The sequence below is a fragment of the Ostrinia nubilalis genome, chromosome 28 (genome assembly GCF_963855985.1).
Source record: "Ostrinia nubilalis chromosome 28, ilOstNubi1.1, whole genome shotgun sequence".
Lineage (NCBI taxonomy): Eukaryota > Metazoa > Arthropoda > Insecta > Lepidoptera > Crambidae > Ostrinia > Ostrinia nubilalis.
This window is the reverse complement of record NC_087115.1, coordinates 7,190,792-7,211,234: the sequence shown is the minus strand read 5'-3', so window position 1 is coordinate 7,211,234 and position 20,443 is coordinate 7,190,792. Positions and strand designations below refer to the sequence as shown.

The window sequence follows — 20,443 nt, the reverse complement described above, 5'->3', positions numbered from 1 at the left end:
GACCGGCGCGTGACTCAAGCGAACCACAGCGAACGTGTGGCGAACGTCTGTCGCGCCACGTCGCGCTCGCATTCGTCCAAGACAGTCTTGCTAGAGCGGTGTCTATGTGTGCGTGGCTCGAGCGCGTTTAGTATGGAGTTTGTCTTCTGTTATATTTTGTGAAGATACCGTGTACCAAAGGTCATTGACCGAAGACAAGACACCATTAAATATTGACGTTTATTGCTATAGACAAGTCACGTGATAAATCGTTCTGAAAGGTCGTTGAACGAAAAATACTTTTCGTTAAAATGGCGTTGTCTGTTAGTGCCATTTTCGCTAAAAGTGTAAAATTAGGGTTACATGCTCTCAATGTTTTTATGTGACATAAGTACTAACGTATACAATTTAGTTGAAATTATAAGAGGGGTTTTAGAAGCCTCCTGAGTCCTGAGCTCTTTATATTTTACGCAGCTGAAAGTTCAGTCAAGGCTGAAATTACGTAGCATTTTGGCGTAATGTTGGACGGAACGGAATTTTTGCGACGTAACGCGTCAACGCAAGTAGGTATGTGTGTAACATTATTCAATCTACTTTTTTAGGGTTCCGTAGTCCTTACAAGGAACCCTTATAGTTTCGTCATGTCCGTCTGTCCGTCTGTCAATCCGACGTTTTGCTTGGAATCTAATGACATGACAGGTATGTATATTAATCACACCGACAAAGGGGTAAAAAAAAAATTAAAATCAATTTTTTTTTAGGGTAGCTCCCCTACGTGTAAAGTGGGGATGATTGTTTTTTATTGTATTAGGTACGTATTGCGTTGAAAAGAATTAGTGAAGCCAATAACTTACGTATGTTGAGCTTTGAAGGCATCTTCTTAATTATAATAAAATTTCAGTTCTAAAAATCTGCTGCGAATGCCTCTGCCTCGAATTTTGCCTTGCTTGCGGCGGCAGAGGCAAATTCGAGGCAGAGGCCGAAGAAGTAACTGTTACAATCTATCTATTTATCTATATCCGCTTTTAGGGGGTTCGCCTTCGAACATAGGCCTCCTCTTCAACCCTCCACCGACTTCTGTCAGTGGTCACTTGCATCCAGTTTACTCAGGCCCCCTTTCCCACAGGGCACTTTGGGCACGTGCCCAGGGCCCTGCGACCGAGGGGGCCCCCATTTGCTTAAAATACCTTTGTCCAGATGATAAGGGCCCCCCTTGATCCTTAAGTGCCCAGGGCTTTTAATAGGTTAAAGACGGCCCTGAGTTTACTCCAGCCTGCTGCCGGATGTCGTCTGTCCACCGTTTAAGCGGTCTTCTCCTGCCGCGGCTGTTGTTGCGGGGTCCTTGGCCTAGCGATCCTGGTTCATCCGTGCAATGTGCCCTGCCCATCTCCATTTACGGCTCTCAATCTCTTCCGCCACGTCGCTGTCGTTACAATAAACATAATTACTTATTAAAATATTTACTTTCCTTGTTGCAGGAGCTGTCAAAGCTTGACGGCGAGATCCTCGGTACGTCAGCACCGCCATCGTCAGCTCCGTTGTCATGCTCCATCGACCTGCCTTCGGAGACCATCGCGGAGGTGATACATTCGCTTTTTTTACCTAAAACAATACGCTCGTTATCATCAGGTCATTTAGTTTCCACACTGCAGGAGCAGGACTTTACTGTACTGTATTACTCAAGATTGATGCAAATAAATATATTTGATTTGATTTGACTTGACTTGGACAATTTGCCGCATAGTGTACACTTGCACAACGAGGAAGCTCTTGGCTTGTATCTCACCTGATAGTAAGTGACGATCAGGCCGAGGGTGGAAGCGAGCTTCACCCGGAATCCTCAACCACGGAGGAACTGGCTATCTTACATTTAACTGCCGGATTTGATTCCACTTGTTGTGTACCTTCTGGTCATAGACCTGTGTCTAATCTGAAAGCTTATTTTGTACTATAGATCGTTTCATCCACGAAGATGCTCCCCACCAATGTTTGGTCTCGGTCGCGCGGGGTGCGGGGAGTTTGATCCGAGCAATCCGAGCTTCATTGTAGTGTGCGTGTGCACTCATGGATAATTTAGCGTGTACCGATAACACTCAAGCATTAGCGGAAGATTGGTGGGGCGCGTCTTCGTGGATGAAACGATCTATAGTCTGGTCCGTGAGCACGTAGAATTTTGTCCAATGACCCCTAGCTACCCATCCTTATCGCTCGCGCGTAATTATGTTGCTGTCGCGCTCGCACACTCACTGCGGGCGCCCGTCGCACAGTCGCCGGGCTTTACACTTAAAGTACGGTGTTGTCCCCAGGCCGCCCTGTCCCCAGACAAGGCGGGCTCCCTCATGTCAGTGCAGTCAGCTCCACCGGAGCAGCGCGAGCGTCCCGCCAGCCTGCTGCTAGAGCTGCCGCTCGCTACCGTAAGTAAATAAATAAATAAATATATCCTTGGACCTTTATGATGTCCTCGGTCCACTTTGTGGGTGGAAGTCCCACGCTGCGTTTCCCGGTACGCGGCCTCCATTCCAGAACCTAGCGCTGGACGCAGGCCGCTACCAATCGATCAACATGGAAAGAATTGGGGGAACCTGAGCCAACCATCCTGCTGCTAGAGCTGCCGCTCGCTACCGTGAGTGTTCATCATCATCATCATCATCATCTGTCAGTGTGACACTAGCAGCGCGAGTGACGTCGAATGCTCGGCAAAGGCCTCCCCCAAGGATTTCCATAACGCTACCAGGCTCTTCCCGCGACCTTCACCAAATCGTCGGTCCATCTAGTGGGAGACCTGCCCACGCTACGTCTTCCGGCCATTGGTCGCCACTCGAGAACTTTTCTGCACCAGCGGCCATCATCTTTATGAGCTATGTGCCCCGCCCACTGCCACTTGATTTTAGCAATTCTGTGCGTCCGATATAGCATCGGTCAATTTGGTTTTCCAGCGGATCTCCTCCTTTCTGATTCTCTGACCGTAAGTGTTGGGAGAAAACCTGTATAAAAACAACCAGAGGAGGTTAATGATGGGCTCCTCGAAGCTATAGCCTGAGATGGAGCCGCAGACAATAACTCGGGGCTCCGTTTCATTGCATGGGGCTCCGTTTCATTGCATTGGGCTCCGGTCCGGTAGACAGTGTGGACACATTCAGGTTTTAGTGGGTAGGCCTCGCCCACATAACCCACCAGTGGCCTGTGGGAATGCGCAAAGCATCAAACTACTACTCTCTATTTACCTACTTACACTTGTAAAATTTTAATGAAAAAATAAGCAAAACATTCGATTAAAACCACCAATATTTTTTGATGCACTAAAATGTAAAATCTTATTTTCATCACTATAGTCAGCACGTAGAGAATTTTGTCCAATGACCCCGAGCTGCCCATCCTTGTCGCTCGCGCGTAATTATGTTGCTGTTGCGCTCGCACACTCACTGCGGGCGCCTGTCGCACAGTCGCGACAGCAATATAAAATTACGCGCGAGCGATAAGGATGGGTAGCTTGGGGTCATCGGACAAAATTCTACGTGCTCGCAGACGCTTTAGTGTTTATGTTTTCAACGAATCCGTGATTCCCCCAAAATACGGGACTATTCCTTCCTCTTGCAACACTCTCTAACTCTTGTATTCCCCAACAGCAAGTCGGCGCGTACTTGTCGGCGATGTCGCCGACGGAGCAGGAGGAGGACTCGCTGCTGACGCTGTCGTCGGTGACGGCGCGGCCGCTGCTGGCCGCCTCGCGCCAGCTGCGCGGCCCCACAGACACCACCGAGTGAGTCAGACACCGAAGACGTTGAGTAGCTTACTGGAGCTCCTGTAGGACCCACAGCAAACGGCGCGTGTTGCAGCAGAAGAAGGACAAAGGCTAGACAAATGTCTCATCATTTCAGCCATAGGACGTCCACTGCTGAAAAAAGGCCTCCCCCAATGCTTTCCATGTTGATCGATTTGTAGCGGCCTGCGTCCAGCGCTTTCCTGCTACCTTTATGATGTCGTCGGTCCACCTTGTGGGTGGACGTCTCACGCTGCGTTTTCCGGTATGCAGCCTCCATTCCAGAACCTTGCTGCCCCATCGGCCGTCAGTTCTGCGTACTATGTGCCCTGACCATTGCTACTTCAGCTTGCTAATCCGTCGGGCTATGTCAGCGACTTTAGTTCGTTTACGGATTTCCTCATTTCTGATTTGATCTCGTAAAGAAACACCGCAAATATCTCCCTCAAGGATTTCTAGATTGGACAAACTATCTAACGTCACACGCTGCGGTAATAGCAGGAAAAGCTGGCGCTTCTATAGCTACGCCGTAGTCTTCAGGTCAGGACAGTCAGTCAGGTCTTTTCTGCACAGCTAAGAAGCTGTTCGCATTATAAATAAGCTATGTTTCCTACTTTCTTTCAGCACCTGTAGCACCAGCCCTCCCGACGGCGGTTACGGCTGGGTGGTGGTCTTCGGCGCCTTCATGGTGCAGTTCTGGGTGGCTGGCCTGTTCAAATCCTACGGCGTTCTGTACGTAGAGATCATGGAGACGTTCCCCGACTCGTCTGAGTCGGTCGCGTCGTGGATCCCCGCTGCGCTGTCCACGCTTTGCTTGGCTTTGGGTGAGTTTTACTGGACCAATCACACGAATTCTTCTTTCTATCTTCAGTATATCCAAGGACGCTTGCGTTCGCTCATTATGGTAGAAGTTAGGGAATCCGATGTGGGAATACCTGAATTTAAGCTCAAGGTCTGAATGTCTACCGCCAATTATAAAATAACATTTGAAGACTCAAAAAAGACTGATCAGAAGGGCTATTACTTCATTACGTTATTTATGTAGTTTCGGGTTTATCACTGTCACTCATCCATCTTCCTTTGCAGAAGAGGGCTGGTTTAATAATTATGCGAAACTTTTGATAAAGTTGTTAGGTCATTTCATCATTTGGTTTCCATTGCAGGAGCATGTATCCAAATGGAAGATTTGACTTACAATCCCCACGCCAGAAATGTTGGGGAGGCATGGTGTTCGCATTTTTGTATATATCGGAGTCGCCATGCAGTTACGATATCCACACGTGTTCCAGACACGTGTATCAAGGCTAAATAATCTACCTTGGGCCAATATGATAGTCCTCCTGCCGCTTCGCTCACTGTTTGCGCCACTGTTGTCAACTGTAGCACAAGCGACAAGTACAGTCACCCACATTAACAACGGATTCTTACCTAGATATAGGACAGGACTTTACAGTGAAACGAATCGGTGACTTGACTGTAAATACGATATCACTAACTGATTCTTTCCTCTTCATCCAGCTCCTCTCTCGTCGGCCCTCTGCGAGAAGTACTCCTGCCGGCTCGTGGTGTTCATCGGAGGCCTGTTCTGTGCGACTGGTCTCGCGCTATCCTACTTCAGCACTGGACTCCTCCATCTGCTGCTCAGCTTTGGAGTTATGACTGGTAAATCATCATCATTATCATCATCAAGTCATGGAGTCATATGGGGACTCCCCATACTGGACAGACGGATTGTAGAGGCTTGATGTTCGCATATAGAAGACACAACTTCATCATCAGTGTGCTTACCATGAGTTTACGTTAGGTGTGCTCGATAGCGAGTATGTCAAAAAGGACAATGTTCGTTCTCCATACATTGTTCGCCGTTAGATCAACAGTGCCGAAATAATACTTTCTAGGTTCTAAATGACACAAATCTTTATGTAAGAACAATTATTCCTGGCGGACCAATTCTATAAACTTATTGATAGCAATATTGTTATCATAACCTCTTACTTACTAGTATTGTATTATATTATTTTATACACATCGATTTGGGAGATGTTCTGTATTGTAGTTATCGCAGCCAAATTGTATTATAATATTGGACGGGTTTTGGAAATAGCTCGGCGTTCCACTTTTATGATTTACTTACTTACATTTTGCACGTAAATAAATAACATGAATCCTATGTTTACTTTTCACTCTTGACATTTAACACGTGACTTACCAAACTACCTCCATGGTTACCGTCTTAGTCTATGCATGACTAGGGATTGAACAACTTTTAATTGAATATTATTAACAATTCTCGATAATTATTATCGATTGAAAAATATTCGGTATTTGAATCGAAAGATATATTCAATTTTATCAATATCAAAATATTCAATTTTAATAATAAAATAAATATTATTTACTACCACCTATGAAATGTTCTAAAAATTGCCTGGAGCGCTCCCCCAATCCTGGGTTTTCCCTTTCCAAGCTGAGAGGATATCATTTTGGTTCTATCGATACATTATAAAGGTACTTAATATTTGAAATGTATTACCAATTTATTGTTATAAGCATTTTGAGCGAATAAAACTTTCAATTCTATTAGAACTTTAGACATTTCTCTCACTTTAAGCGGCATTGGATTTTTCATCGGATTTGAAACTGTAACAGATATATTAAAGATGATCCCATATTGTTGTCATTGTCTATATCAGTGTTATGATCACAATTCTTTTTATTTTATTCATGACCTTCGACCAGTTGGACACATTAGATAGCTTCTTGTAGTATCGTGCAATATATTTTAAACTTTTAATTAAAATCTAGTCATACTGTAGCAATTTGGACGATTTATTTTATTTACAAGATCGGTATCTTATTGTCTATGATGACCGCAGTCAACATCACTATTACATGGATTCCTAACAATGAAGTTCGGCATTGCCTTGTGCCGATTTTACATAGATTTTATCGACACAAATTATGGAACTTCATAGGATATGGAGCAGGCCACGCCCTAAAATGTCCGGATGTCGTCATAGTATTATGGAATACATATAAAATACTTTTATTATTTCATTTTCTAATCCTCAAGTGTCCGTTACAATCTAATTAATATTTAAGTATTCAAAAAGTAAGAGATTAATTTTGATACTTTACTGCTGTGCCCAGGAATCTAAGGCGGTTTCTGACAATGTCCTTTCTATGAAGACTTTATTTCTTGAAAGTAGCCGCTAAGGGCGCTGCACAATATGTCATACATTAAAATGTCATTTTTTTACGCAGTCGCTAGCGAGCACAACTAACGTAAACTCGTGGTAAGCACACAGGTAATTTAGTCTCCACTACAGGAGCAAGCGAGCAAAAGCAAGGAGGGTTTGGCCTCTTTTGGACTCTTTACGCTGGTCAGCTGATAATATCCCTTCCTGCATGTTGAGGTCTAAAGAACATAACCTCTCAGTACCTTTTCCCTTGTTTTCTAAGGGCATTAAGTTTAAGAATTCATGTCTCGTAGGGTACACAGTTTTAAATGTATTTTTTCCTACAGGTATCGGTGGAGGATTATCAACTACTCCAGGAATTGTTATCGTGTCCCAGTACTTTGATAAGCACAGGTAAGATAACGATTAGCATATTTTTTTTATTAATAATTACAGGTCTAAAGCTTTACTTTGTTATTGCCTGAAACGTCAGCGAGACCACAGATTTTCAGCAGTTTTTATGCTCTATCACGTCATTATTAAACCCTCCAAGCAGGATCACGATCCTCTCTAATTCGCCAGCCAGGTAAACTCTGTCGTCTTTTATAACATACACAAGAAGATGTGGTTCTATCCTGCTCTGCTTAAACCACATATAAATTAACCACCGCGATCTAAATCAAGACGGCGCCATCTGTTTTTCGAAAAGAGCAATTCGTTCTGCAACATTGAACTAATATAACGTGACCCTTTTTTCCCATTTATCTTAGTACCGACTTACCTATACAATCTTAACGATCTTTTTTATGTTTCTGTCCCTTTCAGAGCACTAGCGAACGGAATATGCGTGAGCGGGACGGCTGCGGGCAGCTTCGTGTTTCCTATGCTGATTGAGAAGCTGGTGGATATGTATGGACTGCATGGGACTGTACTTCTTCTGGGTGAGTTTGAATTAGAAAGTAAGAAAGAAAAAAAATATTTACTCGTATTTGGTACCAAAAAAAAATTCATCAATTAACATGTTTCAATTTATAGACGCCAGCAATGTTTGGTCTCGGTCGCGCGGCGTGCGGGGAGTGTGGTCCGAGCAATCCGTAAGGCATTATTGTAGTGTGCGTGTGCACTCATGGATCATTTAGCGTGTGCCGATAACACTCAAACATTAGTGGAAGAATGGTGGCGTCTTCGTGAATGAAACTATCTAAAGCCCGGTCTGTGAGCACGTAGAATTTTGTTTGTCCAATGACCCCAAGCTACCCATCCTTATCGCTCGCGCGTAATTATATTGCTGTCGCGACTGTGCGACGGGCGGCCGCAGTGAGTGTGCGAGCGCGACAGCAACATAATTACGCGCGAGCGATAAGGATGGGTAGCTTGGGGTCATTGGACAAAATTCTACGTGCTCACGGACCAGTCTTCGTGAATGAAACGATCTAACCCACCACCACCCATGGTTCTTCCTGCCTCACGGCGTACGAACCGAATCTCGGGAGAGCGCGCGGGTACTTGCTCTGGGCTCTTTTCCCCGGGCGCTTTGCTTGACTCCCTACAAATTTCTCTGATCCATGTCCCTTCTCATAGTCAATTCTCCTTCTGGGGCTTGACACCACAAATACGGTACTTCGCGTCGGGCTGCGCTGCTGAATGAAACGATTTATAGAGATGATTATTATTTTCTTTGTATAGGAGGAGGCATGCTGCACGTGTGTGTGTCGGCGACGCTGTACCGCGCGCCGCCCGCCCCCCGCGAGCGGAGCCCCACCCCCGCCACCACCTCCACGGAGAACACCACGCTGCTGCAGGACATACAGGAGTGTGAGTAGACCTTGTGGAGTCGGGATAGAGGCTGTTTTGCAAGAACAACTAGCGCATACCATGCTGCCCCACAACATATATAAGTGTGAGTATGATAGACCTTGTGGAGCGGTGATAGGAGGTGTTTTGCAATGGCCTAGTTGTGGCTCGATTATACTAATTATGTTGCCGTCGCGCTCGCACACACTGGTGCCGCCCGTCGCACAGTCGCGACAGCAATATAATTACGCGCGAGCGATAAGGATAGGTAGCTTGGGGTCAGTGGATAAAATTCTACGTGCTCGGCGACCAGACTTTAGTGGATAGACTGTTCACACCACGCTGCTGCAGGACATACAGGAGTGTGAGTAGACCTGGGTAGACCTTGTGGGGCGGTGATAGAGGCTGTTTTGCAATGGCCTAGTTGTGGCTCGATTATACTAATAATGTTGCCGTCGCGCTCGCACACACTGCTGCCGCCCGTCGCACAGTCGCGACAGCAATATAATTACGCGCGAGCGATAAGGATAGGTAGCTTGGGGTCAGTGGATAAAATTCTAAGTGCTCGGCGACCAGACTTTAGTGGATAGACTGTTCACACCACGCTGCTGCAGGACATACAGGAGTGTGAGTACACCAGAGTGGACCTTGTGGAGCGGTGATAGGAGCTGTTTTGCAAGAACATTTTATAAGAGTGTGATGAGTACCTATGGCATTCTAGAAGTGTGAGTATGGAAGACCTTGTGGAGCGGTGATAGGGGCTGTCACGGCACAGAAAGTAGTACCTAGTTTCTGGTCTATTTGTCACCTTCGCTCATGCTATCATCTCGCTTTGTGTGAGAGAGATGGCAACTTATTATATTACACCACAGAGAACACCACGCTGCTGCAGGACATACAGGAGTGTGAGTCAGCATCATCATCATATGAGCCACAGGATATCCACTGCTGAACACAGCCCCCCCAATCCAATGATTTCCATGACCGGTTGGTAGCGGCGGCTTGCATCCAGCGCCTTCCTGCTACCTTTATGAGTTCGTCGGTCCACCTAGTGGGAGGCCTGACCACACTACATCTTCCGGCCTGTGGTCGCCACTCGACTTTTCTGCCCCAGCTCCCATCAGCTCTACGAGCTATGTGCCCCGCCCACTACCATATAAGTTTGGCATTTCTGCCAAGAAGATTCTTTGTGCATTGGTAATAGTGTTATTTCGCAAGTACTTTTTTATCCACAACAAGGAAACTCTTGGCCTGCATCCAACCTGATGAATAGTAATATTTAGGCCGATTTTCAGCGATTTTCCTCCACCACAGAAGTGACTTACATCCAACTGCTGTTATAAATTGTTAAAGCGACATACTTAGTTAAGAAGAATTAGGAACCAACCGAACCGAGCACATGCTCCCATGAGGGAAGTGGTCTTCTTACCACTAGACCACCGAGGGTATTTGGGATAAAACAATGGAGAAACTAAACTAGATATTCCAGAGTTAACTCACGCGAATCTGCAGACGAACGCTAGTACCTAATGATGATGAATTTGGTGTCATATAGTTTTTTTCCATTTCAGGTAAAATGGATTCCAAAGACTACCGTCTGCAGCGCCTCTTCGAACTGGACCCAGAGTCTGCCCTCAACCAGAAAAACGCGCTCCTCACTGAGGAAGCCAAGCGAACCAACCTCATCACTGAGATCATCCATCCTAGCCTTATTGAAGTGAGTCAATCCATCATCATCATTAGACCCTAATTTCTATGTTCTGACGTCCACTGTTGGACAAAGCCCAAGGATTTCTACAGCGACCGGTCTTGCGTTTCCCGCATCCAGGTACTTCTTGCGAACTTCACCAAATCGTCGGTCCAGATTTGTATATTTCTATGAAATACTTAGGTACTTTCAGACGACGTATCGATAGCATCGGATGCTATTTCATAGACATACAAGAAACCAGCAGTGTCGCGATGACACGAAGTCTGCTGCTGCTGTGTGAAGTTGGCTACGAACACATCAGCGAGCCTTGATGTTTTTTTTCCTTGAATTAATTAACTAGTACTTTGTCTTTTTCGCAGGTCGCTCGTCCACCCTTGCAGTCAAACATGTCAGATTCAGAAGACTCTGAAGTCATGGATGTCCTGGGCGTAGTTGGTAAGTAAGAATAGTTTTAGAAATAAAATATTTGAATTTGAAATACCTATGCGTTTTTAAGGCTGATTAACTTTGACCGTAACTTTAGTTTTAACAGTGGGTCTAGACAAAGTGCAAATTATAATCGCAAACCAGTCGCAAAGTGGTCGAAAAGCCCCTTTTTTGTATGGAGTTTTGACGGATTCGATTTTCGATTCGATCAAAAAGTGCGTTTTGTCTAGGGGGGCTGGTGTTTTTTGTATGGAGTTTGACAGAATTTTGACGTTTGTCAAAGTTAAAGTAAGATGGTGCAACCCTACTACTACACTAACGACTATTATAGCCCAACCGTATTGGTCTCGTCACGCTGCCGATTCGGAGAACGCTAGTTCGATCCCCATAGACCGCTACATTATTGTGGTGACATCATAACTTCAAATAATTTAAACGGAAATACAAATACATAGTTTTTTTCATGCCCAGGTCTGCCCAGGGAGGTGGCCAAGCTCCGTCTAAGACCAACCAGGTCTTCGTCTATCCTGCACTCCGTGGAAGACCTGTCCACAGACAGCACCTGCGTTTACAAAGCGAGCAGGAGAAAACTAAGCAGGTCAGTCCATCATCGGGTTATTTAGGATTTATTGCAGAAGCACTCTCTAACTTAGCAGAGACAAATGGAGGCATGATGCTCGCATATTCATCCATAATTATTATTATAGTCACCTTTTATAACATCGAAAAGAGTGGAAGTGGTCCTGTTCTATTCTGTCTTAACCAAACGGCAATAAATGTACTGAGAAGTAGAAGAAAAGACTATGAAGCGTCAATAACCCAACGGTGTCTATTCAGACTTTCAATAAATTCGAGTATCGATAGTTCGAATCCCCCCACTGACTGGACTGGTGAACTCTATACAAAAATAACATAGCAGGAGGAGTACTTAGTAGGTAGTGTGCATGCATTTCCCTGCGTGATCGAATCAGAAATGAGGAGATCCGCAGGAGAACCAAAGTAACCGACATAGCTCGCAGAATTGCTAAAATCAAGTGGCAGTGGGCGGGGCACATAGCTCGTAGAGACGATGGCCGTTGGGGCAGGAAAGTTCTCGAGTGGCGACCACGGGCTGGAAGACGTAGCGTGGGCAGGCCTCCTACTAGGTGGACCGACGATCTGGTAAAGGTCGCGGGAAGAGCCTGGATGCGGGCAGCGCAGGACCGTTCATTGTGGAAAACCTTGGGGGAGGCCTTTGTCCAGCAGTGGACGTCATTTGGCTGAAACGAACGAACGAACGAACGTGCATGCATTACAATTACGCCCGTATTCACAAACATTACCATGAGGTCTAACAGTGCGCGTGGACGCACAGGGTCACACAACAGGTACCAATCACAAAGCTCTATTCAACGCTGTGCCTTCGATTTGCTGCTTCACTTAAGCAAACATCTTTTGTAAATACGGGTGTTTGTGTCTAGGAAGGAAGGATTCGTTAATGGTGTCAATTATTTACCCAATTTATTTACTTCCAGGTCCCTCTACATCCGACCGCCGCTGCCCAGCCGGCTCATCCAGAACAAGTTGGCAGAACCAGTCATCATCAAGCAGGAGCAGGAAGTGCAGAAGGTGGACGTCGTACAACCCAAGAAAGCAAAGAGAAGCTGCATTGAGAAAATATCCAGGTAAGGGTTATTGTTACTAAAGCCCGGTCCGTGAACACGTAGAATTTTGTCCAATGACCCCAAGCTACCCATCCTTATCGCTCGCGCGTAATTATGTTGCTGTCGCGCTCGCACACTCACTGCGGGCGCCCGTCGCACAGTCGCGACAGCAATATAATTACGCGCGAGCGATAAGGATGGGTAGCTTGGGGTCATTGGACAAAATTCTACGTGCTCACGGACCAGACTATACAACGAGGAAGCTCTTGGCCTGCACCTCATCTGATGGATAGTGATGACTAGGTTGAAGATGGATGGAAGTAAGCTTCATTCGGAATTCACAATCACAGAGGAACTGGCTATCTACACTAGACCCAAACTAGACCAGCAGGGGTGATTCACTGTTTGTACTCCAAATGAGTGCCGTGCGCAACTTTGAGGGCCTGCAACTTTTTCATTTGTAGAGATATTTTCATGATTGTTTCACAATAGGCTAGATGATAGATAAACCTACCAAATCTATGTAAGACCACTTATGTACCTGGAATTACGCAAATAAAGAAATTTGATTTGATTTGATTTGATTTGATGACAAAATTTCAATTATTTGTCCGTCAGACAGATAATTAGAAAATATTAGACTCATATTTTTTATTTTCTTTCATACCTAATTAAATAATAACAGTGCTACCACAGAATAATAATAAACAGTGCTACATCGAGTTGATATGGCGTGAAACGTCAGGCTTGAGTAAATTTTTTACTCAAACGCCGTGTGGTGACGGCAGAATAGAATACATTTGTCACCAACCCCTACTCTTCCCGCGGGTGTCGTAAGAGGCGACTTAGGGACTACACATCAAACAGAGAACGGGCAGCAGCGCTCTCTGACAAACATCAATCTTTTAAACTGCGATCTCCAACCCGCCTGCCAAGCGTGGGGATTATGGCAAAACCCTCCACTATAGTGGAGGAGGCTCATAGTCCAGCAGTGGACTGTAAAGGGCTGTTGATGATGATAATACTGTAAATTCGAATATGAAAAAAATTCAAAAATATGCGTCCAAAATTTTTTTATTATCTGTCTCGCGGACTAAATAGAATTTCGATTTCATTACCCAGTCATCATCCCGTATTATTGTTGGTTTTACTTATTTTTTCAAGTTTTATTAATAGAAATAAATTGAAAACTTGTCCATTAGTCCGACGGCTTCGCAAAGAACATAACTTATCATCTTCCTCAGGTACCTGGACGTCTCCTTACTCAAAGACTGGCGGTTCGGCCTCCTATGCGGTTCCGTGGCGCTTATGTCCTGTGGCTCGCCCTACGCGTTATACTACCTGCCAGCGTACACCGTGGCTAAGGGACACAGCAAGTCTGCTGCAGGTATATTTGATTCATCATCATCATCACTGTAGAATCACGACATAATTTACCAGAGACAAATGGAGGAGTTAATCCTACACTCCCCATGCCAGATAAACAAAAGACAAAAGAATGGATCAATGGGTGACGGCAGTTTTTGGCGAGGACACGTTTGATTTAAACATTTGCCAACTTCAATAGTGACGTGATTCATTCATATTTTAGCAGTGACAGCGCTTACCGATCACCAAATTTGCTTATAAGCGCTTCATCCAATGGGCAAGACCAAATCTAAAATTAATTACCTCCAACCGACTGCCTAGCTTATCCCACTGTAAAAATTGTCCAGAATGACCAGAATCATGAGTGTTCTAAAGTCCGGTCGCCGAGCAGATAGAATTTCGTACAATGACTCCAAGCTACCCATCCTTATAACTCGCCTCATTATAAGTAATGCTGTCGTCGTGACTGTTCGACGGGCGGCCGCAGTGAGTGTGCGAGCGCGACAGCAATATAATTACGCGCGAGCGATAAGGATGGGCAGCTTGGGGTCATTGTACGAAATTCTATCTGCTTCGCGACCGGATTTTACTCAAGAAATATTTGGTCACTGGTTACAAAGTAACCCAATGTATAGGTACCCATCAGCCATGATGTTGTTTGCAGGTCACCTGGTAGCCATAAGTGCAGTGCTCGATCTCTGCGGCAGACTGGGACTCGGATACCTCTGCGACCTGCATCTCTTCTGCAGACGGAAGGCTTACATCGTCAGGTGAGCAAATTGTTTTGTTTATTTCATCATCATCAGGTCATTTAGTCTCCACTGTAGGAGCACGAACCTTTAAACCAGAGGTAAATGGAGAATTTGGCCTTCATATTCCACGCTGGCAAAAGTCATTGCATCCTCTCTTTTGTGGGATTCAGAGAGCTTAATTTTTTGTAAGTGTGTCCCCTCTCCTTTATGACGATCGGTCAAAAGCAGGATGCAGGTGATGGCGCGAGAGAGCTGATCTCCCCTGCCCTTTTGTCCATATGTCTGAGAGTCCTCCACCTGGACATGAGCTCCCCTGGCCTACCTGGAAGTCTTTAAATAGACTTCGGACGCAAGTCGGCCCAGTAAGGTGTTAGGTTATCACAATCTGTTAGGTGGGGATTCTTGGATGGATCAAACTTGGAGTGCAAGTGTGGTTTTGTTCGCCAGTCGACGAAGCACATGATGTCGTGCCCTGCGTGCCCAAACAACTGCACGCAGGAAGATTTAATAAGGCTACTGACAACGCCTTTCTTGTGGTGGAGTTTTGGGCCGACGCTGTGTAGGTTTGTTGTCGACACGACAGGAAGAAGAAGAAGCTAAATTGGATGAACATGACTCTTCCCGTGGATGTCGTAAGAGGCGACTAATCGATGCGAACATCAGGTCTCTCTGGCCAACGCCGGGTTTGTAGTCCGCTTGTACAGTCATTGTCAAATAGTTTGGGACACCCAAAGTGGCCAAAAGTTGACAAAACTTGACCTGAATCCTGTTGCAACAAAGATGTGTTGCGAACTTATTGGCTACATTGGGTGTCACGAAACGAACTATTTGACACTGAATATTGTTGAGAAGAAAGGGTCATGCAAAGCGATTATCACACTGCACCGCGCTCCGCCGCGGTCCGCGTGGCGACATTTATAAAAAATCCCGCGCGCAAACGCGTTGTCAGTGTGAAGTGCCGCGCGTAAACTGAGGTACTTGCATAAAATATAATGATTAAATCTGTCGCCCCGCGTACCGCGGCGGAGCGCGGTGCAGTGGGATAATCGCCCAACTGCATTGGAGACTAAATTACCAGAGGTGGAATTGTGTAAAGCAATGTACGAATATTCTGTCAAACGCTTTGTTTAACTGACTTTATCGTACGTTATGAACTGTCAAATGATTACGATTGCTTTACACAATTCCACCTCTGATGATGATATCCTCCCTTTGAAACAGAGAGGATTTTTAAAATACTGTACCTACATATGTAACAAGGAAGGCTCTAGCATTGTTTTGTAATGTCTTGTTTTTTCCAGTATCCTAGTGGCCGGTGTAGCAGTTCTGACTCTTCCTAGCTTCACATCCTGGTGGGCACTTGCGATTGCTTCAGGTAACTATAGTTCCCCAATAATAAATAAGTTCTGGTTATTTAAATATTCAAAAATTTCAATAACATTTTCATAAATGCAAATACTTACATAGTTGCTTCCCGCGAGTTTCACTAGATCGTCTGGTCAACGAGTTGGAATTAGGCCCGGTTTCCACCAAAGTGGAGCGGAGCGGAGCGGAGAAGTGACGGGGCGTAAAATTTTTCTTTAAACAATTTGACAGCGGCGCGGCGACACTTGGTTATGTATTCCACACACTTCTCTGCACCGCTCCGCTTTGGTGGAAACCGGGGATTATTGGTTCATTATCTTCATCATTTCAGCCATAGGACATAAGACGTCCACTGTTGAACATAGGCCTCCCTTAATGATTTCCACAAAGGTCGGTTGGTAGCGGCCTACACCCAGCTCCTTCCTACTACCTTTATGAGGCCGTCGGTCCACCTTGTGGATGTCCATCCACCTACGCTGCGCTTTCCAATACGTGGCCTCCACTCCTGAACCTTGCTGCCCCATCGGCCGTCAGTTCTGCGTACTATGTGCCCTGCCCATTGCCACTTCAGCTTGCTAATCCGTCGGGCTATGTCAGAGACTTTAGTTCGTTTACGGATCTCCTCATTTCTGATTCGATCTCGTAAAGATTAGGTACTTATATTGGTTCATAGCGTCAAAAACATATTATTTGTGTTCCCAGCGGCATACGGATTGTGCCTCGGCTGCTGGTTCCTCCTCGTACCAGTGCTATTGGCGGATGCGTTCGGCACCGCTCGCATCGCGTCGTCGTACGGACTCGTGCGAATGTTCCAGAGCATAGCGGCTGTCTCCGTGCCGCCTACAGCAGGTTAGTATGCTTAGATCAGTCTTTCCCAAAGTGGGCGATAACGCCCCCTTGTGGGCGCTGCAGGCTTAAAGGGGGGCGGTAAGAAGAGACCCAGAAAAAAAATCGGGACGTTGTGTAGAGGCTTGGGAGGCGTCATCTACTAGGAGGACTCTTAGACATCGACTGAGCTCGACTCTTGACTACAAAAATGGGGGGCGCTAAAAATAATTCATTCTGTAAGTGGGCAGTAGACTAAAAAAGTTTGGGAACCACTGGCTTAGATCATCATCATCATCATCAGCATTTCAGTTGTAGGACGACCACTGTTGAACATAGACCATGATTCCCAGATTGGCCGGTAGCGGCCTAAGTCAAGCGCCTTCTGCTACCTTCTATGGGGTCACTTGGTTAGAATAGACTAGCAGCAGAAATCGGTGCGAACATTTTTGAAAAAAAAATGACGAAAAAACACATCTGTTAAATTTTTTGTGCATTCAAGCTTTGGTGCAGACCTTAAAGTAGGGTAGACCGGGGACAATAGTACCATTTTTTGGAAATTGTTCAATATTGAGAAATCTAATGAAATATAACTTATTCTGTTAGTATGCTGTAAAAACTAGACTCCTAAGCTACAAATTTAAGCATGCAGAGTTGAACTATTCTTTCGAATACTTAATGAAAAACGAGTTTGAACTGTACGATGTCTTATGTTACAATTGCCCCTACAACGGGTCAATTGTACCAATAATATATGAGGCTATAAAAGTCGTTATGTTTATCTAATCATCACCTTTATTGGTATTCTGTACTCTTAATCTCCTACAATCATCATTCTTTATTATTTGAGATCGAAAATATTTAGGAACAAGTATGAAAAATCAACACTAAAGTTTTAAAACAAAACAATAACTTTTCTTCCATAAAAACGTAAAAGCTAACTGTTTCTACATAATATGCCATTTATTTGGCTCGGATATTGCTCCTGAAACAACAATAAGCATAATAACAATGATAGAATAATCAAAACTTAAAAATCTATTTTTGTATGAGGGTACAATTGACCCCTGGTACAATTGACCCTGATTTATTTATACCTACTAATGCTTCGACCTTTTAAAATTTTTTCATAAGCCTGTTCATAAAGGAATAGATCCGTTGATCCGTGATCCGTACTTTTGACTCTACGTCGAGGCATCTAAAACAAAACGTTCAAATACTTAGTTACTTACTGAATTAAGCTAAAATGTACATATTCAGAAGGGTTTTATAAACCTATATTAAAATATTTTAAGTAGGCATTTAGGTACTTATATCACCTTTTTATCGACATCTACCTACTTATTTAATAAAACACATTAACTATTTTTTCAGTAGGTACCTAGGTATGCCTATAATTATAAAAATATAATTGTAAAAATGTAAAATAACCACGTGAATGTTTTATAATAACTTATTTTATTATAAGTATAGATACTTTAAAACCAATTTAAAATATTAAGTATAAAATAAGGTTCCGGGGGTTAATGGTACCACGGGGTTGATTGTACCGCTACAATTGACCCCATGGAGACTGGTACATTTGTTCCAAGTAGGTAGTCAGGAGAACTTCACCTAAAATTCAGTCATTTTCACAGTGAATGCCAATAATTCGCTGTCGATACAAAGTTTAGAGCCTGGATAAACTATTGACAACAATACTTTGGTAACAAATACCATATTAGGCAACTTATGGGCTCATATATTTGACATAAAAACTTACTGCGGCTGGGCAAAAAACAAAAATCCTTCCTGTACACCTTCGTTTTTCAGCGCAAGCGCCGCCGACTGGTGAGCGGATGGAAACACAAAAAGCGCATATTCTGACGCTATGCACACAATCTAACGTCGCTTGTATGAAGAAATATCGCCGATGGTACTATTGACCCGTGGTACTATTGTACCCGGTCTACCCTACCTTATCTGTAGAGATATCGGCTCGATCATCATCATTTCAGCCACAGGACGTCCACTGCAGAATATAACTAGTCTTCCTCTAATGATTTCTAGATTGGCAGGTTGGTAGTAGCCTGCATCCAATGCCTTTCCTGCTACTTTTATGAGGTCGTCTGTCTACCTTATGGACGTCCCATGCTGCGCTTATCGCTTTTAGATAAATAGTTAGCAAGTCCCTCTTTCCCATTGGGAACTCTGGGCACATGCCCAGGGCCCTCTCAAAAATAATCTATACTAATATTATAAATGCGAAAATAACTCTGTCTGCCTGTCTCGCTTTCACGCCTAAGCCACTGAACCGATTTTGATGAAATTTGGCATAGAGATAGTTTGAGTCCCGGGAAAGGACATAGGATTGTTTTTATCCCGGTTTTTGAAACAGGGACGCGCGCGATAAATTTTTTCTGTGACGGACAAAATTCCACGCGGGCGAAGCCGCGGGCGGAAAGCTAGTAAACAATAACAGTAGATAGTGGTACAGTCAGTGTCAATTAGTTCGTGACACCCAAAGTAGCCAAAAAGTTCGCAACACGTCTTTGTTACAATCGGAAGTTTTGTTTTTTTCCTTCTCTGGGAAAAGTTGTTGAATTTATGCAGTAGATTCAATCCTTTATTTTGATACACCACCATGTGTTCACTCTATATATTTTTCTTCCAGGATTGATCAGAGACGTAACCGGCGGCTACTCCTGGTGTTTCTACGGCATGGGCTCCTGCATGGTCCTGGGTTCCATTCCCGTCATAGCCTTCCATCTGAGCACCAAGAACGAAGACTCCGAGTCTTCAGTCGATTGAAAGAAATAAATGTGTACTTGATTCAAGTTTTTGGAGTTTCTCTAAATATTTGGTGTTTTTCAACTTTTCTACACAAAATGTTGATGGTATTTGTCGCGATCGCACATTTAGATAAAAAGTGGCATAACTCAAAATAATTCAAAATTGAGTTTTTACGAATCTGCGTCAAAAAATACGTAAAGTACTTGCTGTTCCTGTAAAAAAAAAGTTTTTTGAGTTGCACTGCTTTTTATCTTGGTGTGCGAAGTATGTAATTTATGTGATTTGTGGGTAGAGAGGTTAACTGTATGAAAGAATCGATATAAGTGTAAGTATATTTCATTATGACCATATTCATGTTATTAATTTGTTCATTATAATATATAAAATTTATTCATATTTATATTAGGTATCTACTAACTAAATTATTCACTATTGGTATTTTTGCCAAAATCTTCTTCTAGAAAAAAATCTTTATTATTTTTTGAGTGTTGAAAAATTGCATTCGCGTAGAAAAGTTGATAAGCAATATCTTTTCTAAATAAAAAAAATAGCAATGTATTTCTTCATGACGTATTCCATTCAGCTAAAAAGAATAAAAAAAAAACTTGAAATTCCTGTTAATTTCTTTTACACATTATTTTTTTCATAACTTTCTTTAAAGGTAACGTCGTGTCTAAAATAATAATCCGTATTGTAATAAAATAAAAAACACAAGTTATTAATAATATATTATTGTTTTTTTTTCAGTAAACAATCATAATTATATTTTTCATAAAACATACGTAAGTAGGGTTCTTAAAATTTTTTTTTTTATTTCAATATTATTTTAACGTAATTTAAATTTATACCAAGCAGTGGCGTAGCGTGGC

General features: G+C 43.7%; 1 protein-coding gene across 1 annotated transcript; it reads left to right on the top strand.

Moving 5' to 3' along the window:
* The first annotated feature begins 2,318 nt into the window (after nucleotides 1-2,318).
* Nucleotides 2,319-19,948, top strand: LOC135085232 (monocarboxylate transporter 12). The gene is made up of 14 exons (XM_063979987.1): nucleotides 2,319-2,393; nucleotides 3,606-3,739; nucleotides 4,364-4,563; nucleotides 5,258-5,401; nucleotides 7,266-7,332; nucleotides 7,744-7,859; nucleotides 8,605-8,733; nucleotides 11,321-11,447; nucleotides 12,364-12,513; nucleotides 13,737-13,879; nucleotides 14,525-14,630; nucleotides 15,914-15,987; nucleotides 16,680-16,826; nucleotides 19,456-19,948. Exons 1-14 carry the CDS (start codon nucleotides 2,319-2,321, stop codon nucleotides 19,590-19,592), a joined length of 1,749 nt encoding a protein of 582 aa, XP_063836057.1. The 3' UTR covers nucleotides 19,593-19,948.
* Nucleotides 19,949-20,443: the final 495 nt, after the last annotated feature.